The sequence below is a fragment of the Botryllus schlosseri genome, chromosome 13 (assembly GCF_051294905.1).
Source record: "Botryllus schlosseri isolate E-star chromosome 13, Bs_hap1, whole genome shotgun sequence".
NCBI lineage: Eukaryota > Metazoa > Chordata > Ascidiacea > Stolidobranchia > Styelidae > Botryllus > Botryllus schlosseri.
The window spans coordinates 22,714,101-22,740,890 of record NC_137248.1 but is presented as its reverse complement, the minus strand read 5'-3'; the positions used below and the strand labels follow the sequence as shown (position 1 = coordinate 22,740,890).

General features: G+C 40.1%; 1 protein-coding gene across 1 annotated transcript in view; it reads left to right on the top strand.

The window, feature by feature from the left end:
* Positions 1 to 1,345: 1,345 nt before the first annotated feature.
* Positions 1,346 to 26,790, top strand: part of LOC145454667 (regulator of MON1-CCZ1 complex-like) — a 37,550-nt gene continuing 12,105 nt past the window's right edge. Inside the window, exons 1-14 of the mRNA XM_080332653.1 lie at positions 1,346 to 1,480; positions 4,197 to 4,358; positions 4,419 to 4,478; positions 7,376 to 7,462; positions 7,642 to 7,713; positions 11,528 to 11,596; positions 11,656 to 11,762; positions 12,981 to 13,067; positions 15,746 to 15,851; positions 16,162 to 16,273; positions 20,379 to 20,423; positions 21,730 to 21,842; positions 23,066 to 23,135; positions 23,195 to 23,310. Of these exons, the coding sequence (XP_080188779.1) occupies positions 1,379 to 1,480; positions 4,197 to 4,358; positions 4,419 to 4,478; positions 7,376 to 7,462; positions 7,642 to 7,713; positions 11,528 to 11,596; positions 11,656 to 11,762; positions 12,981 to 13,067; positions 15,746 to 15,851; positions 16,162 to 16,273; positions 20,379 to 20,423; positions 21,730 to 21,842; positions 23,066 to 23,135; positions 23,195 to 23,310 (1,308 nt within the window). The 5' untranslated portion in view covers positions 1,346 to 1,378. The remainder of the gene's footprint in view (positions 1,481 to 4,196; positions 4,359 to 4,418; positions 4,479 to 7,375; positions 7,463 to 7,641; positions 7,714 to 11,527; positions 11,597 to 11,655; positions 11,763 to 12,980; positions 13,068 to 15,745; positions 15,852 to 16,161; positions 16,274 to 20,378; positions 20,424 to 21,729; positions 21,843 to 23,065; positions 23,136 to 23,194; positions 23,311 to 26,790) is intronic.

Genomic DNA, 26,790 nt, shown 5'->3' with positions numbered 1-26,790 from the left:
AAAAATAACCGATGAACGATGGGTTGCCTGACCATTAGGATTGTAACAGTGAAAACGTCGGCATGTGAGTTATAACCCCGAAACTACGACCCAACCTGCAACCGTAACTTTTACGCATAAGATCATATGTCCACGTACTGTACAATGCACATAAGTATTTATGCAGGTCAAGCATTGCGATGAGCTATACATATCAGAAGCAACACATTGACTCAAATTTTGACATACATTATAGTATTACTTGGTATATATTTTGAAGTTTATTGTAATTGAAAACTGTGGTCTGACATGGTGTTGGGCCAACACGTCTGGGACAACACATTTTGGTTCGAGTTGTCTGCACATCATTCATTTCAGTCTTCAACATAGATTAGAACATCTGGTAAAGCAAGGATTGGTTTTAGTATCATGCATATTACACTAGCATGCACACGGTTATTATTCAGTGGATTGGTCAAGTTATTGTTTCTCCAAAAAAAATCTGCAATGTTCAAGATCACAGCAGCTTCGCAGCATCTGTTCAACTATCGATTCAGAGATTGCGAAGCACGATCTTCAGCAGAATATATTCTTAACAACTAAGTTCAGAATGTTTATTATGCAATAATTAGTCAAGAGCATCACTGGTTGTGCATAATGGGTTCAGAGAGAATGCACGTTTTCTCGGTAAGACTCGAAATGAGCCTCATATGACGTCTGTAATACCAGAACTGCATAAAACAATACGCACGGCAAGTATGAGTACATTTTTGCGATTGAGCGAGAGCCAGCCTATGATAACTTAGTATCGGAGGCCCCGAATGAGCTATAACTAGGAGTGAATGCTTTCTTATTTGAATGGCCACAAATGAGAGTATCGAACTAACTCTTGCACCAATATCTTATAATTATATTCGTACATGTTGTTTAGTATGTGGTATTCTAGTGTACGGTGACTGTATTTGCATTGATCCCTAAGCAATTCTAAAATGTCTATGTATAGTTGAACGGTAGCCTACTAGTATACAGAAAATTTATCATCTCGCTACTGCATGAAAGTACAATAATTTTCCATGTGCGTCTTAACACCATTGCTTATTTACATGCGATTTATGTCAAATTTTCCGTGTTGTATCCGCATATTTGGCAGGTTTACGATTATTGTTGTCTACAACGATTGCATTATCGTATGTTATGATCTAGTTTGCAAAATGATCATTATTTCTTTCGAATCTCTGATTTGGTTTAGGAAATGGAGACCTACCTTGCTGGTTTGGAAGTGAACTTCATAAATTTTAGAAATTAGATTCCGTTCCGTACCATCAGCTATTTCACCTCATGATTGTTTTTTTTATAGATTTCACACACTCACACTAGAGTACTGTATTTGAATATTGTAATGGAATCGCGGGGTCATTATTTGGCTCTACGGAAAAACCCCATCACTTTTGAGCCTGTTTCCGCAGTCAACAATGTCTTTTTTGACGAAGTCAATAAGCAGGTAAGCGTTGTTTCTCTTGATTAGTTTGAAGTATGAGAAGAACAATAGTTCTAGACTTGTACAAACTACCTATCAAGTTATTGGACAGTCAATCAACTAGGCCTACTTGTGTTTTGAGTACTTCTACTTCCAGTTCTAGTTGTGGATTATAAAAAAGTGTGCAGTTCTAGTAGGGCTGTAATTTAGTAGAATAACTAGCAAACACGTGTAGTCATTTGGCATGAATTGTGATATCGGTTTTGTTTTGTTCTTGCAACAGCCATTAGTAGCTCACAGTCATCAGCAGGGTTGTAGCCAAGTCACAAAGTTCCGAGTCACAAGTCAATCGCACTTTTGTATTTTTGACTCGAGTCAATTCGAGTCATTTTCAATTCGTCACCGAGTCATGTCTGAGTCCAATTCAGTGAGTAGAGTCTGAGTCATTGTGTTGTGACTCTAGTCCGAGTCATTGTGTTCACTCTTCAGTTTTGATTTCAATCCGGCTCAAGCCTCTAGTTCCAACTCTGCTCGAGTGATACAGAACGGCTCAAATTCATAATATCTTAATTCTCCTTGCAGTCCTAACAGATTCTGGCCTTATTTTCCAAGTATCTGGACTGATAGACGGAATACCGATCATGTGTTGAATTTAACATTCTTCAAAGTCACAATGAAATGTCCGTCTTGGCCGTCCTTGTCTCGAGCCAAATGACTTGGTTCGAGTCATGCTCAATGACTCGAGTACAAGTCGAGTCAACACACAAATTTACTTGAGTCGAGTAATTTTATGTATCTAACAAATAGGTTCGCGTCAAGTCGAGTCGCCTACAAATCTTGACTCGAGTCCAGTCATCACAACTTTGCTCATCACTACTCTCGATGCAATGGCCATAGATGGGTTTTGCAGTCCATGACCTCCCATTTCAAACTCGATACCTTTTGAAGTGCCGATTTTCTCTCAAATATTTTTTAGATCATTTGGAATTCAGTAAATCATGTTACCACATCAGCTCTTAATTAGTCGTGTATCAGTAAGTTGGTTGGGGATTTTGGTAGATTGTTAGATCTTATTCTAGTTGGAAATTCTACTCTCAGTTGGAAACTCAAAGCAATATAAAATTTTTGCAGTGGCTTAAAATAAAACAAAATAGTATATGTCTGTTTTATTGCTTTGTTTTTGCCTAATAACCACCCTTAAAAAAAGTTAGGTTTACGAAGCCTAATGCCCCCTTATTCATCCCTTATCTTTATCTCTATTTCTCCTCATGTGTTCCCCAATTGGACTTATAAATAACATACATATGGTGATAAGGTTACCCCACTGGTGGCTTCGGCAAACATTAATCCTGTTTATTGCTGATTTCAATTATTTTACAGTTCTTTAAAATAGGCAGTAGATGGATTGCTATATTTTGTTGTAATTTATGCGATATTCAGCGGGCACATCTTCAAGACCACGTGATAAGTTTTTAAAGTACCTTCCACCCACTTACATTCTCTTGGCTTATTGCCTACCCATTTTTCATGTTTTGGCAAACTCCTAATTTATTAACCTTCTCATTCCCTTTTAAAAAGCCATCAGTCAGGTCATAACGAATATAGTTGACGATACACTTTGACGCAGAGGATGCAGCCACTTTCCAGAGCTCTAAATATCACATTTTCTACTGTCCAAAGCTACCCCGTTTTGATAAAATTTGAGGGGGTAACTTTGAACATCTAGTTTTCTTATATGGATTTTAGGGTGAGCCCACTGAGATTTTTGCCATCATTAAGACTACTTGGAGGTATCTCCTGCCAACTTTTGAATGTATGACTCGCATGCCCGCCATTAATTATCAATGTTGGGTCAAGTTTATCTGGTAGCCTAGTGAAATGAATTCACCTTTTGTTGAGACTACTTGTGGTGCTGTTGTCTTGTGAAAAAGAATTGGACATTCAGAAGCTACCCTTTTCCATCAATTACTATCCAAATGTTTTACTGCTTAGTGTCCAAAGTTACCCCGGTTTACGGGTATGTCAATTCTGCCGCCACCAGAGGCAACAAAGTACTTCTACTTTTTCGCAGTATTTAAGTAGATTTTACTTGCTTTCACTACTCCGTGTTTATATTTTAGACTACTTTCAATCTTCTGGACAGTTCTTACGAAAAGTTATTTAGTTGTCACGATTTGGATTCTGAAAAACAGAAAATAGTTTCGCGATGAGTTTCCATTACTTTTTTGATTGAAATTGTTATAAGAACCGCTCGATACACCCCTGGCTGAGTATATTGCTGAAGATTGTACCTAGGCTAGGCCTCTTGGTAGTGTCATTAGTCATTTTATTAGTGAAGATACATCTTGCTATTTGGAAAGTAAACCCACCTGAGATAAACTGCTGAAAGTATGCTGTCTGCCGAACAATATTTGCGGTTGTGCTCGCATTGTTTCTATTGAATAACCAGTTTTAAAAATTTATCCGTCAGTATTAATAAGCATACAATTGAACAGTATATTGATATTGAAATATACCCAATATATTTTTGGATGAAAATGTGCTAGTTGAGAATTGAAAAATACATTTCAACCTCTACTAGTTGCTGACGATTGCCCCTAACTAGTGTCAGCCGGAAATATTTGGGTATATTTCAATATCAATATATTATTCAAATGTATCCTGAACTTCTGTACGTCCAAGAGTCTCTATTAATAAACGCTATGCTAGGCTATTATTTATGTTGAAACCAAATTTTCAGATTTTCACGGTACGCTCGGGTGGGGCCACTGGAGTAATCGTACGGGGTCCAGAGGATTCGAATAATTTGAGTTTTCAACTGGATGCAAAAGGGTCGCCGATATCAATTAAATACTCCTATCAGCAAGAATTCCTCGGCATACAGCGCTGCAAGACTGCAATAGTAGGATTGCTTGCTGGCTGTTATTCGCATGCGTCATTTTACAAATTTTGTTCGTTACAGGAGCTCTTTCAAGTAGGAGATGGTAAGCCTACAGAAAATAAGATGGTATTATCAAGTAAGGTAAGTTGAGTGAATAAAACTTGATACCAGCACTGGGCAAAATGTAGAAACTCAGTGATTTGAGTAACACTCGTTGTGACGTCAATACAGTATGTTTAATGTGGAAACTTCTCAAATATACACCTTCGATATGGTTACAGAGAATATAATGCTGGGTCTACATAACACGAAAGATAATTTGGTATTTTTTCGACCATACCGTACCTATTTCATCGCGCCGCATGAAAATGCTCCGAGTTGATGACGTCTTCACAGATATGTCATTTCCAGTAACGTGCGTAGCTTTGCACGACATGTTTCGTATGCCGCGATGCGACTAAATGAGTTTTACAGCCTTCCGCAATGGAAGACCGTAGTAAAACAATTCTTGTTGCTGAATTAACTCTTAGTGGTAAGGCTCGTATGATTTCAGTACCCTTGAAAAAATATCTCTCGCAACTCGACTCGAATCATTTGCATTAATAGTTGATTCAAATGATTCCAAATCGAGTAAGCTTCTCCAATCACTGTGCTCACATCTCAGCCCTACTTGATACTCTAAGACTGTGTGCAACAAACGGGGTTGTTCAGTAACATGTAGACTAGAGGTCTCAAACACGCGGCCCGCGAGAACATTTTGTGCGGCCCGCGACGGCATTTTGGAATTTCAAATTTTCGACAATGTATTCATGTGTCATACAGTAGGCCTAGATCAGGGGTTCTCTGCCCTTTCTTGGCCGTGGCCCATTTTCCGGTTTAAATATGTGCTGTGGCCCACCTGATATCTTAGAGTCATAATCCTGTTTAATGCGTGGTCATGGACAGCGCCGATATGCCCATTTCTCTAAAATATGCGTATTTTTCTCTAACTGATGATATTTAAATTTCGATCCCCGGGATATGAAATCGCGCGAAGCGCGAAAAAAATTTCAAGTTGACTAAATATCCTCCAACAAACGACCAACGACATAATCTTGGGCCCCTTCGAGTTCCCCAATTGGGGGTGTGGGTGCGGTAGTTACGGCCCTGGTAGATCATAAGCTAAAACTCCTATGTATATTATCTTCGTCCGCTGCTCCATTCGCGTCGCGAAACACAATGATCAGATCCCCACACTGTGTGATTGGGACTTTAGTGATACTATTGTGGGGAATATTATAGTCATTCTGGGCCAGCATCGAACAATTCATTGGTGGATGGGGTACTACAGAGAAGTGAAGAAAGATCTTTCAATATGCATGATGTACTTTGTAATGTTTGTATGTCTTGTACCAAAACAACTGAAGTTGCGATGTCAGAATATACAATCCAATGATACAATCCATTCCTGTGACTTTTTCATTATGTACAATGATTTCCAGGCCGGACATTTTAAACCGACTTCAAAGATCAATGCGCTCCCATAAATCCTCAATCCATTAAGATTCGTTGAGGTGGTGCAGTATACATCCGCCAGAATTTGCTAATAATTTGCAATTATGGCTATTTTTAGCTTACAATAGTACGGCCTGCCGAAGTACAGTAAATCTGTACATCAATTTCACTTCATTGCGAGTTCATTGCATACCCCTTTCAACGGCATATGACGCTGCCGGAATGCTTGGTTACTTCAGCATCAGCTTCCAGTTATTATACGCTTGAAATTATTTTAGTTGCTGTTAGCCGCAGGTTGTCATAGCCAGTAGAAAAAGCCACCCTTTCTCCTTAACATTTTCGATTTGTACATGCTGATTTCATACGTGCCACTACGTCTAATCAAGGTCTCGGATGAAAAGCTTTGTAGCTAATGTAGCCTACGTATAATTAGATAATACGAATATATTTTTAGCGAATAACATAAGAAATATAACTAAACTTACATTAATTCTGAAATTTTCTAAATAGCTCTGTGGCCCACCTCAAAATACTCTGTGGCCCACCAGTGGGCCATGGCCCACCCTTTGAGAACCCCTGGCCTAGATGGTCTGGAATATTTTTTTGGCCAATTTATTCAACTGGAAAATAGTCTTTGAGCTACGCGTGATTTTATGTGAATGGGCTTTCTGATTTTAGTATAGGTACCGTACCGTCGGAAATTGTATTGAAAATGGACAGGGGCTACGAGAAATCTTATTGGAAGCACAAGGGGTTTGATGGGTAAAAGGGTTAAGAAACAGTGCTGTTACTATGGCTCAGTAATGATTGTATTTAAGTTGTTATTGATATGTTCCAATAAATCGAAGGCAAAATCTAAAGCTGATTTAATTTGATTTTGGTAATGACAGTAACAATAGCAATAGCCTACTTCTCGCGACTTTATCAAAACCCAGAAAAATATCAAAAATATGATTATTTCCGTGTCAAGCGCGAATAGTACAATAGTGAATTGCATTTTCACGATGTTTGTGGAATGCCTGTCTGCAAGCTTCCGTCAAATATGGCCTACTTGGAAATTATACATTGCATATCCCTATAATTGATGCTGCGGCCCGCGGCGTCATCAAAAACCATGAAACTTGCCCGCGAGCACATTTAAGTTTTAGACCTCTGATGTAGACTGACTTATCCACTTTTTCGGGATTGGCAACTCCAGTAGAATTTAGAGTACTTGCCCTGCTTAATCAAGGATATCCGCTTCTATTCTAGCATTTGCTCAACATTTGCATTGATTTTACGAGTTCCCTACGTGCCCATTAGCCCCTGTATGACTGTAACTTAGGGTTACCGTATGTCCTCTTTTGAGAGGATCTGTCTTCTTTTCAATAAATGACCTCGGAGGACGTCCAAAGGTCCTCTACTACTGTCACAACACTTGTACTTGTATCTATTCTTAACATTGCGTGTATCTATTCTTAACATTGCGGCATGGAGTAGGCCTACGCTTTTACTGATCACCTCTGATTCTTGGCAATCAGCTATTAAGGTTTTTAATATCGCAGACGCAAGGAAACAATATCCTGACATTCCATTGGATCAGCAGCACCGAAATTATTCTGGTTACGACGTCCGGGGCAGAGTTTTATCAGGTAGAAATCCGTCTCTTTTTTACGACCAAACTAGGAACCATCTTCAACACAAAGCCTCTTCTGCGATAAGATCCACGGTTAAAAGAGAATATGGAAATTCCTAAATATCAGAATGAAACATAATTTCATGCAGAAGCTGCTTATGCTGCATACATCTGATCTGATTGTATTGTCTTCAGATCAACCAAAGCAAGAAGGAAACTCGAATTCTAAAGCAATATGGCTTGCCCATCATTTGGACACTGTTTCTTGTGAGTTTACTTCAGTATCACAATCCCACTCTAGTCAATGACCCGCTGCAATCAGACTTGAACAACCAGCTAATTCTAGTTGTCAATTAGTCTAAATTAGAGCAGAATGCAGGTAATTTAATTCTAATCTAATTTGTGAAATGTTCCTCTGTTTGAGTTTTGATTCGAATTTATTTTCTGGTTTTCCTGACGGGAGAACTGTAATGTGTGAATTGTACCACGCTTGGCGTACAGATATTTTCCATGCTTTTACGTATGAGAGTGAAATCTGATTTGGTGTGAAATGAGCTTGACTTTTGTATTTCTTTTAAATTCGGAATTTAATTCAATTTCAAAGTTTTTGCAAATTCAGTAATTCGGATTCTAATACAAATTTTGAAAAGCTGAAACATTTGTAGTAGTGCAACTAGCTCACGAATTCCTAAATTCTTGAAATTGATGCGAACAAGAATTTTGCAAACAATCGCCAACAATGTGTGTCTTTGGCACCTGAAAGTTTGCTATGATCTATATCAGCATAGTGTCCTATATGGTGTCGACACAGGCAAATCTCACGCCTCAGTGAAATTGTATCACGTCACAATTTCCATTTGGCTACAGGAAATTTGACGGTCATTTTTGACCGGCTTGCCGAGCATTAAATTTGGTAAAACGGGTATCAATCGAAAGCTGACTCTGCACTGATTACGAAAATATAAATTTTATTCCGCTCGTGGCCCTGGAACTCCCACAATCATCCTCGAATTTTTCATTGTTATGGAGATTGGCATTGGGACGCAACAATGCTGTCTGGCGAAATGAGAGAGTAGCTCAGGACGCAACAATGCTGTCTGGCAAAACGAGAGAGTAGCTCAAGAGAAAAACAGCCAGACAGCATTGTTGCGTCCCAATACCAATCTCCATAACAATGAAAAATTCGAGGATGATTGTGGGAGTTCCAGGGCCACGAGTGGAATAAAATTTATATTTTCGTAATCAGTGCAGAGTCAGCTTTCGATTGATACCCGTTTTACCAGATTTAATGCTCAGCAAGCCAGTCAAAAATGACCGTCAAATTGCCTGTAGCCACACGGAAATTGTGACGTGATACAATTTCACTGAGGCGTGGGATTTGCCTGTGTCGACACCATATAGGACACTATGATATCAGCGACTCTTCAAACTTTTTGAGCCTAAAGACGGTAGCGTTTCATAACAAATTGGTCGCTAAATTGTATGGTCAAAATGGTCTTCTGTCATATTACGACGCAATGCAGAAAGTATATTCCAAATTTCTAATCCAATTAAAATTTGACATTTCATTTCTCTAGTTAATGGGAAAACGTCAAATTCAATCTCAAACTTTTCATACTCAATATAAAAATAAAATGGTCATATATTTGGCAGACATGCAACTTGCAGAAAGTTGCGGTCTACGCTTGAATTAATGTGAAAATGGCAGTCTCCTGGTTTGAGTTTTGAGTTGCCTATATTTGTCATGTCGGGTCAACTCACGGCCTGCAACATTTGTTTTACTAGTCTGCGACGGCAAAAAGGTTGACAACTACTGATTCAAATCATTGCATTTTGCTCAGTGGACCAATATCAAAAAAGAAATTTCCACACATCTCTACAGTTATCGATAATATTCTAGTGACTGTGATGTGGGTTCAAACTCACGAGGTATGACGCCTTCTCTTGCCTTGCCTTGTGTTCGAAAAAAGTCTTGATGCTATCTGCATTAGACCTGTTGACCTTGCTTATGAATCCTCTCAACTTCAAAGCAACACGTCGCTGAAGTAGGCCTACACCCAAAAACTGTGTAACGGTAGGCCTATGCAATAATTAGCATAGCCTACCGGCATCAAAAAACTGCTCAAGTAGGTCTTATTGAAACAAGGCCAATTGAGTAAGTGATACATAAAGATAAACTTGTTTCAGTACTATGCAATAGTGAAAATGTTTCGTGTCGTAACTAACCTACCCCCCCCCCCCCCCCGATTCAAAATCCTCAAACTTAATGTCATATGTAGCCTTTATTATTTGTTAATTTATCAGTTCAATATAGTAATTTATTTTTATATTAGGGCAAATATGGTGGCTTAATGTTGTGCAGGGGTTCGAAAACCCCTTGAAATGGTGAAATTATGCGCAGAATGAGTTGAAAGGATTTAAAAACCCACTAATTCCGTACGCGTTCCGCGCTGTTTAGCTACATTTCAGCTACCGCATTTGCTGACTATATGATTTGTATTCCCTCGATTTCCCTATCGCCATGCAGAAACGAGAGAAGCAATTCATGGAAAGCTAATTACTCGGCAATCAACACCACCCGCTGTGCCTTGAAATCTTAATCAAGGATTGCGCGCGGTGTGTTGATTGATCAATAAGACAGGTGCAGACATGTCGGCGCCAGTAAGACAATGCTGCTCTCGAATCCACATTGCCTTTTAATCATAGGCGGCGAGAATGGAACTGCCTACGAAGTGACTCTGAGATTTCAAACTACAAACCTAGCCTTCCACATTCCCGTTAGCCATCCACGTTAGGCAGTATTCTGCCGTTAAAACTCAGCCTTGTTGCCATCAACAAGCCTTCTCTGTCACTGAAGTTATCATCCCGGATTGTAGCACCTGATCGAACGTGCCTGCTAGCAATTAAGGCCTGGTTATCCTGTCGCGTGCTGAACATTTAGCCTTGGTACTGGGAAGGCCGTTGAAAACCACATTCGTGCACGCTTCTCTGTGTTCGCGCGGTTGCACTGTTCTATGGGATGGTTTATTACATGGCCGATATGGCTATGCATAGTAGTAAATAGTTGTACCGCTTAAATCAATTTCAATTCATACCAAATGAGAACTCATTCTCGTCAGCACGAGAATGTCGAAAAATGTTTGTACACCCTGCCTGGTTTCGCACTATACAATAATATTCGCACTATATTCGGGAAAATTAGATATTACATAGGAATTGAATTAGAGCATTGAACATTTCACAAATTAGATTAGAATTAGATTACCGGCATTTCGTTCAAATTAGTCCAATTGGACAATTAAGGATGGAGATAATAAAGTTGGATTAGCAATGAAGTCGATAATCGCGTTCGTCAGGATTTATCAACCCAGGATTGAAGAAACCGGTTGATCTCGGCACATAAAGTTACAGTTAATCTGACGAGTTAACAAACTGGCACAAACTATAACTAGTTATCAATAAAAACTGCGTACACTGCGTATCATTCCTACGTGCAAATATTCCCGATAATGGCCGTGCCGATTGTCTGTCTCCTAGGTAAAGGCTTTACGAAACAATCAACGAATTATGTAGGCTACTAGTCATTGCAAAGCGATATCAATATTCTATATTCCGTTTCTTAGCTGTACCGTACGAATTGGCCACGATTTCCATTTCGCGATGATGATGATTCTAGATATTGCAGTGGCAGTATCGTTATCAGCAAGCTGCTGTTTCATTCAACAAATTGACAACCAGCAGCCTATAGCGCGTTTTCGCATGATGATGCAACAGATAACGCCACTTGATTGAAAACTCGGGACACCCCGACTATAACCAATTAACCATCGTGAGTAACCTTTTCCAGTTTGCGCGTCGCGATTAGCAGTATTTAATCACACGATTAGCTTTTTTCTGGATCAGCTAACTTTATTATCTCCGCCTAAAATGCATCCCGATTAGCAGTTTTTAATCACATGATTAGCATTCTCCCAGATCATCCAACTTTATTATCTCCGCCCTAAATGTATCTACTTATCCAAGTCTAATATAAATTATAATGCGCCGCTATACAAAATTGCGTGAATGTGTTAATTTACAGGCGGAAGGCTCATTGCTTCTCTGTTACACGTCTACTAAAGGCGGTATGTTATATCCATTCCATTTCAAGGTAAACACGGCGCTTATGTGCTGTCTAACACTGATCTAACAATCTGTGTTCCATTTTAGGACGGAAGGATGTCGAGAATGTCCTCGTTTTTTCCCGATTCCACAAACAATATTCGCGCCACGCAGTCTCCCGTTCTCAACGAGAAAGATGTCACGCTGTTGATCATGTAAGACACCGGGCAGGGCTGTCTTATAAAGTTTTACTCCTTACCAGAGCAAAGAACTCTGCGCTTCTGTGATGAAATTTTATAAACATAGATAATGATCATAATAGAATAAGGTTACCATATTTTGGAAATCTGAAAAGTGGACACTTTCCAGAATTTTTAGACTTGCTCAACCGTTGGAAAATCCTGAAAATATGCTAAATTTTTCTCACTTCGTAGTCGGTTGACTAAAAAAAAATGAAGGTCAACTTTCGCGCACGGCGCCCAAAATACCGTTTTTCCCTTCACACTTTTAGGTGGTTGACTAAAAAAAAGGCACATCTCCGGCTGAGTCCCGAAGTACCCGCCTGAGCGTTTCTTCGGTGCTGATTTACGGCATCTCACTCGATTTTGACCGTAAATTTGACCTAAATTCTCAAAAAAGAGGACAAAAGGGCGTCTTCGGTGCTGATTTACGGCATCTCACTCGATTTTGACCGTAAATTTGACCTAAATTCTCAAAAAAGAGGACAAAAGGGCGTCCTCCGAGGACGCTTTCAAAAAAGTCAAAAAAGAGGACGGATCCTCTTAAAGAGGACGTACGGTAACCCTATAATAAAATATATTGAAGTAATATGCCCTTTTCATTTATACTTTTTCTCAATATATATTGAATTATTGATATATATTCTCAAGTTAAATCTGTACATTGGGGTCTTTCAAAATTAAATTTTTTAAAGAATGCTGCCTAGTTGAAAAAATGCTGCATATTGAATTAGGCTCAATTCCGACCGGTAGAAGCATTGTTATTAGAGGAGAAATATCTAAAACGATTAAATTAAAATAATGGTTAGGTCGTTCGAAAAATGATGCATAACAAATTGACTCGATCCCAACCCGTAGAAATGAAATTATCGGAGTAGAAAATTTTGTATTTGAAAAAAAATGTTATTTACAGTAGGTAATTGTGTAACTAATATTGATAGAATTTCCCACCTTAAATAATCCAAAAATGTTTTAAGTTGAGTTACTTTTGAACAGCCTGAATTATGTATTGGAATCATCTCACATATTACTTCAATATTACTCCATTTCAAATAATGTTGATGATTGGAAACTTTCCTATGCAACGTCATACTATATTTTAGAATTTCGCATCATAATATCGCTGTATATGTGCTCTTGGTATTGTCTACTCTAAAATAAGTAGTATTTTGAAATGATTTTAATTCTCTTCAGATACAATGAATTCTATGTTGCCATAGTGAGACATTCGATATCCACTCAAAGTTCAAACACACGTATAGATTTGTATCTGCTATCAAGGTGAGTGAAGTTTTGTTTCCTAATGCTATTACAGTCTGTATTTACAATTGAGTAAAATACCGTAATTTTCCATGTACAATACGCACATTTTAATCAATCTTTCTGTCCTAAAATCGGGGGTGCGTATTATACGTGAGTGCAAGAATTTTGAAAAAATTTCCCTCGAAATAAAATTTGCAATCACACGTCACACCTTTCTTCTTGTTTGTCGTCTATCGTGCATCGCATCCGGCCATCGTGCCCGGACTTGGGTGGAAATCTGATTAACGTACCTATTTGCTGCCCTGGGTAGGTGTGTTCGACTCTTTCACCCCCATTTGAAGGGTGTGAAAGTGTCTTTTGTCTGGTTTACACCCTATGTTGTGGTGGAAATCCAGTTAATACTCCTGCAACAAGTTAATACACCCTGTGCTTCAAAATGCTCCATAGGAATACAATGTTCTCGTATCAGATGCTTTCTCGATCATTTCCCAGTTTTGACATGTCATTTTAAGGGTGCGTATTATACATGGAAAACCGAGGTATTCATATTGAAATGAACCCAAATATTTTCAGCTGACAAGCATTGGAAAGAACATTGTATATCAACGATCGTATCACAAAATATGTCGTCACCGGCATGAAATTTCGAATAATCGGGACGGAGAGAGCGCATGAGCTCAATGTAGCCTACTATTTTTAGATGGTGCACAAACTCGTGTCGGCACAGGCTTGGCTGGCATATTTTGATAAAAGACGTCTCCGAGGCACCCAAATCAAAGTGTGAACGGCCTGTCCCGACAACACGAAATGTTGTCGGGACGCCAGCTTTCGCGTTTTCGGGAAATAGAAGCAGTTCATGAGTTCATGTACCATCTAAAAATAGTAAATTAGGCTTAAGCGCCCTCACCGCCCCTATTAATCGAAATTTCATGCCACTGACGTCATATTTTGTGATCTGATTGTTGATATACAATGTTCTTTTCAATTCTCTGCAAGCTGCTGACGATTACCCCTGACGAGTGCCAGCCGAAAATATATGGGTTCGTTTCAATATGAATGCATTATTCAATTGCATAACGAAGTTCTGTACCTCCCAGAAAGCTCTCTATCTGTGGCCTATTTGTTCGTAAAGGTAGGGCTCGGGACTACTTTGACATCTGCTTGAATAACTTGTGAACTGAATTAATTTTTGATAGATAGTTGCGTGATACTATTCACCCCTGCGTCACTATTCGGTCAATAATTGCAAATAGGCTTTTCGAAGTACAGAACTTTAATATTGCAGCAAACAATACGTTCATATTGTTATATTTATTCCACTGGAAGCTTTTCGACTGGCTCTCTTCAGCAGTGAACGCCAGTAAATGAGGTTAAGCAAGTTCGAAATATAGAAAGAATTTTGTCGTTGTGATGTAATAATGACAAGTACACAAGTCGCGAACGGCAGTAAACAGCGCACGGTCATTCGGCTGTTTTACAGTTGATTTTATGCGTGCTGTAATCATGGAGACAACGGTCAACGGCCCCACAGGCCATACCGGGAAGATGCAAGTAATCAGCTTAGCCATGCTCGCATCTTAGTAACGTCGCCTCTCTTTTGCTCTGTTCTATCACAGGGGACTGAGCTTGGTCCCGCGTAGGCATGATGGCAGCGAACTGCTCATCCGGTTCGGTCCGGGAGCTTCGACATCAAGAATTACAGGCAGGGCCGCACCCCTAGCTTTTGCCTCTGATCCCCGGATCATCCCACCTTCGACTTCGGATTTCGCGGGTATTCTTCCCACCCCCAGAGCTCCGACCAATGGGCGGGTGTGAGTACTCGGACGGGCGGACACTCAGCGGCCACTTATTCGGGTATTGCGTGGCGGCGTAATACTCAACCCTGGCCCCCCGCAGGCTCCACGGCATACACTCTTCTAGGACGAGTTTCAATCCCAACTCTCAGCCGGTTCGCTTCCGGTGGGATCTGCAAGCCCTCCAGCCTAGAGTCGTCCGGCCAGAGGCAGACAGGGACATTGGAATCGGAGGCCCCCGACCTAGACGATCGGGGCCAGTCAGGCACAGCTGGGCACCAGGGGCACCCTCCGGAGAGGTCCCCACGCCAACCCTTAGCCAGCTCTCGGCAGGACAAGTCCCGCCAGCCCTCAACCTTAGAGGACTTCAACGGTAGTTCGAGTATACATATTTCATAGACTAGCATGGTAGCCTACGATCCCACACCAGCTCCCCAGAGTCTGTTCCTACCACCGGGCCCACTCAGAGAGCACCCTGTGCGCTGTTTACTGCCGTTCGCGACCTGTGTCCTTGTCATTATTACGTCACAACGACCAAATTCTTTCTATATTTCGAACTTGGTTAACCTCATTTACTGGCGATCACTGCTGAAGAGAGCCAGTCGAAAAGCTTCCAGTGGAATAAATATGACAATATGAACGTATTGTTTGCTGCAATATGAATATACTATTCAATTGTATATTGAAGTTCTGTGAGTCCAAGAAGCTCTCTATCTGTGGCCTATTTGTTCGTAAAGGTTGGGTTTGGGACTACTTCGACATCTGATTGAATGACTCGTGAACTGAATTAATTGGTGATAGACAGTTGCATTATTCTATTCACTCCTGCGTCACTATTCGGTCAACAATTACAAATCTGCTTGCTCTCACATGTTATTTCAACTGTTGCATTTTTCACTCCAGGGAATCTCCGGTACAGAAAAAATTCACCCTCGTCACGAAAGTTCAAGGAAGACTCGCCATTAGTGTTGTGGATAATCTGGTCGTGGTCCATCATCAAGCGTCCAAGGTATCGCGGTATTTCGTCGCTCTGGAATCAAAGTAGCTCATCTTCATATTACGCAAGTTCATGAAATTTAATTCATTTATAATTTTCATTTGCTTTGGGACATATCTTGACCATGATTAACTTCGAAACAATGTGACAAACATAAACAAGGTCAATATGTGACCGGAAAAATTTTACAGAAATTTGATTTTTTATGAATTTGAAAAATTGATCTCAATATTTGATAACATAAACATGAGCTACTTATTTTATTATCGTGGCGATTTTCTGACGTTGCATTCAATTGCGATGTTATACGATTATTTTCCAGTCCTCCATGATTTTTGATATTCGACTTCCCGGTATTCAGTCGGGTGGAGCGACGCAAATCGGTCCTGTTATAGATCCGATGGCCATACAATCGCAAATCATTCAAGTAACAGGTAACTTATGACTTTTTATCGTCTGAGAAATTGGTTTATGGGTCGATTTCAACCAGGAAGACAATTCTAGTTGTTTGATTAGATCAGGGGCCACCAACCTTTTTGAAATTAAGAACTACCTTAATTTTACATGTATAATTCGCCCCCATGTATAGAACGCACCCTGCATTCGCAGGAGATGCGTAAATGCCGATTATACAAGCTTCTCGTGTTGACAAACTTGCGGGTATGATGAGTTATTGGAGATGGTTATGCTTTAGTATTCGATGTCATTCTGTTTTGCGGTGTCACTGTTGAACAATCTTGACGTAACCATCGCTAAGCATTATACATTTTCTCGAAGCTAAACGGTTGTAGATAGCAGCCAAAGCCTGCAAGGCGTGCGACGTGATAATTCATGCCAGCGAGGATATCTTGCGCACGAGGCCTATCACAGACGCGATTGCTCAGGCCAACGATTTCATCGTGCGCAACAGGCCTGTTGGAGATGCAACGGACTAGGCCAGCGTTTATATCTTGCAAACATGGCCTGTTGTTCATTTGTTGTGTTGTTAAGGCCTGTCGTTGATGGGATAAATTAGCGAGGATTGCCGCGCGCGTGTACACTGTACAGCATTTAATGACTTAATTTCGCTCGCGTACAAACGGCAAACTAACTCAGCAGGAGATCGCGTGCTGGTGTGCAGCGAAGACGACTCTCGCTGATTGGCAACACGCTTCTCGCTAATGGATAGCGCGTAACACCGGTAATACGATTTACTGGGCACGATGGCAGAATGTAATGCACAATTGAAAACACACGCCCATGAAGAAAGGTGTGATTTCAAGTTTTATTTCGAGGGATATTTTTTTCAAGGTTTGTTGTACCCATGCATAATGCGCACCCCCATATTTTAGGACAAAAAAAATCGGTAAAATTTTGTGCAGTATACATGGAAAATTGTAGTACTTCTTGGGTACTGATTAGTGGGACGGGCTAGTACTTACTCCTGCCGTTTATCCGTGCTCTGTTGGTTTTCTGCACTTGTACATTCAGAGCACTGGGCTGGGTTCTCGCCCCTTCCCAAGAACTGAAAACTCTCACTCACCAGGACTCACCTAGGGCTGGGCACAATGATTCGAATACTCGGATTCGAATCCAGTTGTTATTTTAATGATTCGAGTCGAGTAGCAAAATATGATTTTTTCGAGTAGGCTGCTGAAATGATGCGCTCCTCGCCACCGAAAGTTATTTTATCAACGATAATTATACGGTAGTTTTGATATTATTTTCCACTGTGGAAGCCTTGAAACCTTGATTGGCCGTATTGCAGCATACGAAACATAGTACAAAGCCACGAACGTTACTGGAAATAACGCATTTCCGAAGTCATGATAATCCCACAACATTGAAATCGGTAGGGTCGAAATAATATCAAAGTATAAGAAATGTGATGAATAACCGGCATGATATTCTTTGTGGTGGCACAAACGGTACATATTTGAACATTGACACCTTATATACTGCTATTACGTCATAATCAGTAATACTTGAATACTCGACTCAAAGCATAATACGGGATTCAGAATCGAATCGCTCAGGCACTCGATTTTGCCCAGCCCTTCGTCACACCATCATCTCCAGGCTCAGTTGCGCTGCCGTACTGCGCCTAAAAGCGCTAATCTCGGCGTCGAGACTCGGGAATATTAAGTAGATTCCCGTTGAGCCTCCGCGCGGGGAAAGACGAGCAACGCCGCGATCTAAAACTGTTTTCGTATGTTCTTTAGCGTCGACTGACCCATGTTCAACTGCTGCTCATAGCAAACCCTTCTCCGCTTCGACTTTCAAATCTCTCATTTGAATATTTGTGTCTGCGAGCGCGGGCGACTCATTTGATTCTCGCGGGCCACCGGGCACCGCGTTGGTGACCCCCTGGATTAGACTAATTGGAGCGAAATGCAGGCATCTAATTTTTGAAATATTTATATTTTAATTCAGTGATTTTTTAAGTAGTTTCTGAAAAATAAATTGATCACGGGGTCGCACACTTCCAGCAATTAATCTGAGATGAATATTTGCCATGTTATTAACCAGCAGGCGCGTATCCAGGGAGGGGGATTCGGGGGTAGAAACCCTCCTTTTTGAAACGCTAACCCCGTCCTTTTGAAACTTCTGACGGTAATATTGAGTTGGAATAAAATAAGTCTTATTGTCAGTTTTGTGCTGGAAGTGTTAGCGAGAAGCCAGAAGCGTGTTGCCAATTGGCGAGATTCCTTCGCAAAATGTAACGAGACGCGATCTCCCGTTTAGATGATCGCGACATTACGTCATTAATTGCCGAGATTCGTCTGTGCACCTGCACAATGTAACACAACGCGGTCTCTCGCTGAGATGATCGCGAAAGTACGTTATTGATTGCCGTGCACTCGGCAATCGTCGTGGGCCTGATTTATCACGTCTCCTACAAGCCTAGTTCTGCTGGCTTGAAGAATTGCATCTGCAATAGGGCCGGTGCGCACTACACCATCACTAACCCTTACAATCGCATCTGCATTGGCCTGGTACGCACGATATCATCGCTGGCCCAGGCCTATACAATCGCATCTGCAATAGGCCTGGTGTGCATGATATCATCGCTAGCCCAGGCCTCTACAATCGCATCTGCAATAGGCCTGGTACGCATGATATCATCGCTGGCGCAGGCCTATGCAATCGCATCTGCAATAGGCCTGGTGCGCATGATATCATCGCTGGCCCAGGCCTATACAATCGCATCTGCAATAGGCCTGGTGCGCATGATATCATCGCTGGCCCAAGCCTATACAATCGCATCTGCAATAGGCCTGGTAGGAAAGATATCATCGCTGACCAAACTATCGCGTCTCGGGACCAGCGTGCTTTGGCTCCTATCTCACGATGGCTTGGAGACAATGCCGTTAAGTGTATGCTGATTCGCGATTGTGATTAAAGAGTGACATCGCTAACCTGAATGACATCGAATGTCCACAAACACGTTCGTCGCTAATACTCGAAACATCACCATCAGAAGATGTGTGTCAAGACTTGCGTTGTAAGACGAGGAAGGTTTGAACCACCTGAGATCAGTGCCATTATAGAACAGATTCCGTGACAACTTGGACATTTTGACTTGCGCGAATCGTCGCCGAGGCTACGTAATACGTCTTGATTAGCGCACATCTTTCATTGTTCACGAGAGATCAGGGACACGCTAATTGACAGGACTTCCGGACACCTTGGCTAGCTTATACTCGTCAACACGAGGATATCGTATAATCGTCATTACGCATGTACTTAACCTTAATGAATTGATGCTATACTAGTAAATTCGAAAAATTTCGACCCCCCCTTTTATTTCAACCCCCCCCCCCCATATTTTTCGGCTACCTACGCGCCTGGCTGCAGCTATTGTCTACTCTATTACAATAGTAAGGCTTTTGGGCCTCCCGTAGCAATTGCTACTAGTCCTTGCGAGTAGGGCTGGGCAAAATCGAGTACCTGAGTGATTCGATTCTGAATCACATGAAACGCTTCGAGTCGAGTAATCGAGTATCTTTCATTATGACGTCATAGCAGAATATTTTTTGTCAAAGTTCAAATATGTACCTTTTAAGCGACCACAAAGAATAATAATAATGTCTGTTATCCATCATATTAAGGATACTTTGTTATTTTTTTCGACCATATCGATTTCATTGCACTTGGTGACGATATTGTGGGATGATCATGACTTCGGAAATGCGCTATTTCCATTAACGTTCATAGCTTTGTACTTCATGTTTCGTATGCTACGATACGGCCGATCAAGGTTTCAAGGCTTCAACAGTGAAATTAGCATAAACTCGTTGATCGTTGATAAACTCCTCGTTGATAAATCAACTTTCAGTGGTGAGGAGCGTATAATTTCAGTACTCGAAAAAATCGTCTTTTACTACTCGACTCGAATCATTAAAATTAATACTCGATTCAGATTCGAGTACTCGAATCATTGTACCCAGCCCTACTTGCGAGTAGTAGCAGGTAGGAGGTAGCCTACTGCTTTGACCACATATGCATCTGTTTTTCAAGCCACGTTCAATCTATAAGATTTCTAAACTTTTTTTTTAGGATTCTCTCTCAGTCAACCAAAGAATGAAGTCGAATGCCAGCTGTGTATCCTTTTCAATATAGAGAATTAAGTTTACCTTCCTCACCGGGAAATGACATGGTTGTATTGTAGCAGACTTGGATAACTAGACAATTCCAGTTGTGTAATTAGATTGGGTAAAGCAAAATTCTGGTAATCTAATTATAATATGATTTTTGAAATGTTTCATTGCTCTAATTCTGATCTTCATCAAATTTTCGAAATGTTTCCATGGTCTAATTTTAATCATATCTCTGTTTAGTGCGAAACCAGCCAAGCTTGCTCCATAGACATTTGCTATTATCATGCTTGTGGAAGTGAACTCTCAAATTCTAGTTTTAATTCTATCCATGTATTGGAGATGTCTGCTTCCTTCATCAATCTAAATCTGGATTACTGAAGCAGAATAATCAAGAATATTTGGGTTGTTCGCCCAAGTATGGCAGCTGTGACTTGATTGATGAAGTAGATAGTCGAATCTGCTTTAGGATACGCTGCTGCTAATGGTCCGGCTGCGTGAGACATACCAGAAGGGTTATAATGACTCAAGTCGCCATTTTTCCACTAATAACTAGGGCAATATTGTTTTGCCTATAAAACGGAAGATTTTGACCTAAAAAATCAAAATTTTGACATTTCGTGGTCTTAAAAACTTGATTTTGACCACATTTTTACCCAACGTATGTAAATTAGGTGTTCTTCCACATCATGTTAGAATTGTACTACTTATCTTCATTTCTGGTTCGAACTGTCTGTCCTTACAAAGTAGTTCGGCCTGAAAAAAACTTTTTTGACTCAAAAACTGACAAATTTTTTCATGAAAAAACTTGATTTCAACGATATCTGGCCCTAAGAAGAATTCTACTAGTTACATCACGTATCGTGATAGAAATAATTAAAGTTTGTTGTAGTACAACGAAAGATACTTTCCTACATTCCGGGGTAGAACTTGTATGTCCTTACTAAGTAGCTTGCCAAGAATGGAGAAAGAACGTTCAACAAGTAGCTCTAAAATGTCAAATGATTAGTTACCCCGACAGTGCAAAATCTACGATACAATCGAAATGCAGGTTGTCAAAAATTTTTGACTTTGTTCACAATTTTGACATTGGACCTAACGCTACAATTTTGACCTAATTTTTACTTTTTTGGGCATGTCAAAAAAAATTGCTCTACTCATAACACAGCGAATGACTTGGCAAATGGTATATTCTAGTCGGCGTCGAGAATAATAGCTGCATTTATGAAAATGACTGATTACTTTTCAATTTTAACTTGAGTCTCGAATTGTAAGGAATTGTTTTTGTACCTTGACCCACATTTACGAATCAGACGCACCGACATGGATTGTGTTCCCTCCGAACATCATCATTGACGCAGCGTTGGGATTCATGTGGTTCTTAGAAATCAAACTGGACGTGATTACCGCAATGTTCAATGATTTTGTGAGTGCACAGATTACTATTCTTATCAACTTACATCTTGTAAAAGTTGGTCTGTGCAATACCCAGTACCTAAGTGATTCGATTCTGAATCCGAGTATTAGGCGTCGAGTAGGGCTATCACCGACTGTGACATAACAGTATAAGATATTTGGAAGGTTCTACCACAAAGAATAGAATGCAAGTTTCACGCCATAGAAGATAATTGTGTATTTTTTCGGCCTTTTCATTGCACTTTGTGACGATACTGTGAGTTGACTTCACTGAAAGATAGAATTCCCACTAGTCTGTACTATCTCTTTTGTATCCTGGCATACGATAAATCTACGCTCCCGCAGTGGAACTTGCTGTCGAAACTATAATTTGTGTTGATAAACCAACTTTTAGTGGCAAGGAGCATATAATTTTGGTACTGGAGAAAATCATCTCTCGTTACTCGTCTCGACATTGTGCGGAGACTTAGTAACAAGATATTTTTCTCGACTAATTTAGTTTGAAAAATTAAAAAGATCTATTCCCAGGCATGTACACAGCCAAGAACGGGAGAGGGGTCTTGATTATAACTCTCTGGCTCCCTACAGTCGTGTTGTGATGTGGCGAAGATTTCCAATATTATTTAACCTCTCATAGCCAATACCCATATTTCTGTCAAAGTGTGAGTCCGAGTCCAAGTCATTGTGTCTTACTAAATCCATTTTTTATAACTCTGTTTGGTGATATCGAATAATTCGCATCTATAATATACTAATTTTCCTCACTTTTAGTGTTTCTGGTCGTATTTTCAAGTAGGCTACCAGTACCAATAGACGAAATCCCAATAGCTTGGTTACTTTACTATTATTCGAAATTACAATGAAATGTCGGTCTTGGCCGTCTGAGTCTCGATTCATGCGCAATGACTCGAGTCCAAGTCGAGTCAATATACAGATTAACTCAAGTCGAGTCATTTGTTTGTTTTGAGAAAATGACTCGAGTCAAGTCGAGACATGACTCGAGTCATTACAACCCTAGTTTCGGCCGAAAATATTCGGTTTCATATCTATATGAATATAATGTTCAATGGTATATTGAAGTTCTGTACGTCCAAGAAGTTCTTCTTTATATTGATGTATCAAAATCTTGATTTCTCAATTTTAAAGCAACTATTATAGATTCTGTCAGAATCTGCAACGAAACGATATTCACTATTTCTTGCTGCCCTTAACTGTGTCGTGTGCTTTGTACAGGAATTGCTGATAGAATTTCTGTTACTGCGCCATGGCAGCAAGTCGATCATTTTGAAATCCTTGAAGAAATGTGAGTCGTCCTTTGATCGGTGTCTATTTGAAGTTTTCATCACTGCTCTCGATTTGCAGGTTTAGCGAGCTGTCAGGCCTCTCCTACGTACAATGACATCGGTCGTGTATTCGATAAACTCAATAATATCTACAAGAATTTTCTCGACGCTGAGCAGGCCATTATGAAAGCCAGAGTGAGTCGGATATTCGTGATCCATTGTAGTATGATATGGTCAAAGTGAACTCGTACAAAGTAGAAGATTTTCAAAACTCACAAGTAGATGTAGAGCTAGAAGTTCCAGCCTAGAACCGAGTACCTTTAAAAACCCACAGTTAACTAACAAAATGTGGTTCTTGACTGCCGGTCCGCGAAATATATTGGAATTTTATAAGACAATTTCAAAATGCTTGAAGACGGTCGCTTGTCCATTAATTAGAGAAATATAACATCAAATTATAAGTTGATTGATGAGTTACGAAATTATTTTCTGCACTATGTCGTAGCAGAGAGTTCGTAGTCTACTTTGGACTCATGTCACGATGGTGCAACTGTGGAACGAAACTGTTTAAATGTAGCCTACAACTCACTACGGACATGTACTACGCGACTGATAGTAGTGACGACTCTGACACATAACAGAACACCGGTATTACGATGATGCATGTTGTACAACTAAATTATTTTTATAATACGCAACTACTAGAACTTCTTAAAAACTAGTACTTGATTGTAGTAGATTGGTATTTAGTGCAGGTCCGAGTCGAAGCGGACAGCGTTGCTACTCTAATAGAAGTAAAAGTAACACCTTACATTTCTACTCAAGTGGAACTAGGATTGGCAATTGCCAAGACATATTAACCTACTTTGAGTGAACGTACAAAATGTAGGATCTGAAAAGTAAGCTTTTTCACAAGCTAGATTTGTTCATGGCTTCCATACTTTTTGAGCAGGTCAACTGAAAAATCCTAATTAGCCACGCGCAGGTAAAATATATATTCAGTTGTTGTGATGCAGGGGCTATTCCGCATGGTTGTCATCACAATTTCACTGATAAATGGATGCAAGCATTTCCCAAGAACTCTGTACATTACAAAAGTATAGGTTTGAAAAGTAAGTAGTTTGTATTAAAACACTGTTAAGGAGAGGTGGGAGTACTTGATTGCTCGGAAAATGCACGAGTACTTTGTTACTGACCACCTCTAATTGCTGCATTTTGCTGTAGTCTTGCAGGCATTTGGTCAAGAAAACGCATGGAGTACCTCGGTATATTCGCATTGTAGGCTATACGTCAAAAAAATTGTCATACTCGTTCTTCAATCAATTCTCTTGTCATAATTAAATCAGCTGGGTTGGATTTAATGATAATGAAAATAAAGTACAAGACAGGGGAGTTAAAACCCTTCATTCCTGTGTTTTCGGAAGGCCGGGATCTTGAAAAAGCTGATTTTTTAAACTGATATTGTGAAAAAGTGAAAGATTTGTCGATTTTCCATCCACACGTAGATGCTGCCTTGCTATGGTAATTACGGCAGAAATGTCTTGCCAGTAATTAGACGGTCGCCAATATTAGAACCGTAGATTTTACTGCTATGGGTCGAAAATGCTGTTCGGTATTGTTGGTGACCTAATCTGTGACAGTTACAAAAAATGCTTCAATGTGAATATTCATGTCAATTCACCACAGAGCATCTTATTCGATGTGACATGACCGATTCAAATTATATAACAGAAAATGTTCCCGTCTCTATTAGTGACTAGGGCCGAGCAAGTTCGAGTATCTCTGTGATTCAATTGTGAATTGAGTATTAGGCGTTAAGTTTGAGTATCACTTATTATCACGTCATAACAGTATGGATGATGCGGAAAGGTGAAACATGTAACTTCTATGCGGCCACAAATGATATAATGTCTGTTGTACATCACATGCAGTGGTGTTCCAGGTGGTCGGGGTTTCTGAGCCTGCCCCTTTTCAAAATCCTAGAAGTCCATGACAAATATCTACTCTAATATTTGCTAATATCAGTCCAATATAGTCGTTTTCGTATAGGCTACTATGGCAAATATGGTGCCTTGGTGTTATTTAGGTGCTCGAAAACTCCTTCAAAAATGATGTAATTATGCGCAGAATGAGTTGAAAGGATCAATCAAGTCATTATATTTCCTCTGATTTCGTGTGCATTCTGCACTGTTCAATGTTCATCTACATTTCCGCGGTGGCAGCTAGGTTTTCCGAGGCGCACTTGATGAAAATCGAATTGGTCGGCGCGATGTAATTGCAAAAACGAGATGTCGGCAATCAACGTCACCCGTAAATTAGCTGCACCTATCTGACCTAATTTAGGATTGCCTGCTGTGTTGATTGATCAGAGAGAAGCAGACACGTAGGCACCAGTATGACAATTCTGTTCTCAAATTCACATTGTCCAATCATCGGAGGCACGGCGATAATTGCACTGCCTTCGAAGTGACTTTTACGTTTCAAATTATAAACCTTGCCATCCACATTTCCGATTGTTAGGTAGTTTTCTGCCGTTCAAATGCAGGCTTGTTGCGCAACGTTATGTCGCCGCTGAATTAGAGAACTGAGTAGGCCTAGTAGTAAATTCAGCCGAATGATATATCAGCTGATAATGTTCTCTGCGGATGAAGTTATTATCCCGGTTTGTAGTACGTGATTGAATCTGCTTGCTAACAATTAAGGTCTGGCTATCCTCGCGCGTGTTGCACGTTCAGCCGTACAACTTGGAAAACCATTGAAAACACACATTCTTGCACGCTTATCAGTATTCGTTACTGGCCATGTGGCAATGTATAGGCCTAGTGAAGAAACAAATCCTAAGAAATAGTAGTATCATGCAGCACGACGTCTCTGTGACAAAAAAGGCGAAATCGGATACTTTAGGTGATACCCTCCTTCATTGGTCTAACTCTCGGCTGGACACGTCACTGATCACATAAAAGATAATTTGTTGCTTATTTGAACTTTTCTGTTTGCTTGCACTTTGAAATGATCTCTACGTCACATATATGTCATTTGTGCTAACGAACTTAGCTTTGTACTACTTGTTTTGGGTACTGTGATGTGACCAATTGGAGTTTCAGGGCTCTCACGTTGGGAAAAGAGCATCGAAACTATAATTATCTTCGATAAATATCACTATTAGTGGAGTGAGTGGTATAATTTCAATAATCAAATCAAGTCACTGGATATAGTCCTTAGGGTTACCATAATTTCAGACCCAAAATAGAGGACAATTTTCAAAAAATTTGAAAGCTCTACTACTGGCCAAGAAAAGTGGCGAATTTGAAAATTTATTCACCATAACTTCTTTATTGACTAAAAATAAAAAAAGTTCATCACTTTGTCTCAACTCCCAAAAAGCCCGCTTTACCCGTATTTTTACGATACCTTTTGTGTTATTGACTGTAAACAGGTCATCATTTTGATCGTCTCCCACAATACCCACTTTTCTACAATTCTGCCTAGGTGACTTTTCGGCATTTAATACTTTTTCCGAATAAAAAGAGGACACATTCCAAAAATAGAGGACAAATCCTCTTAAACGTACGGTAACCCTAATAGTGCTCGATTTGTGTTTGAGTACTCGAATCATCAAGCCCAGCCTTCGTCGCAACTGCGACTGGTCAAAATCGAGTAGCTGAGTGATTTAAT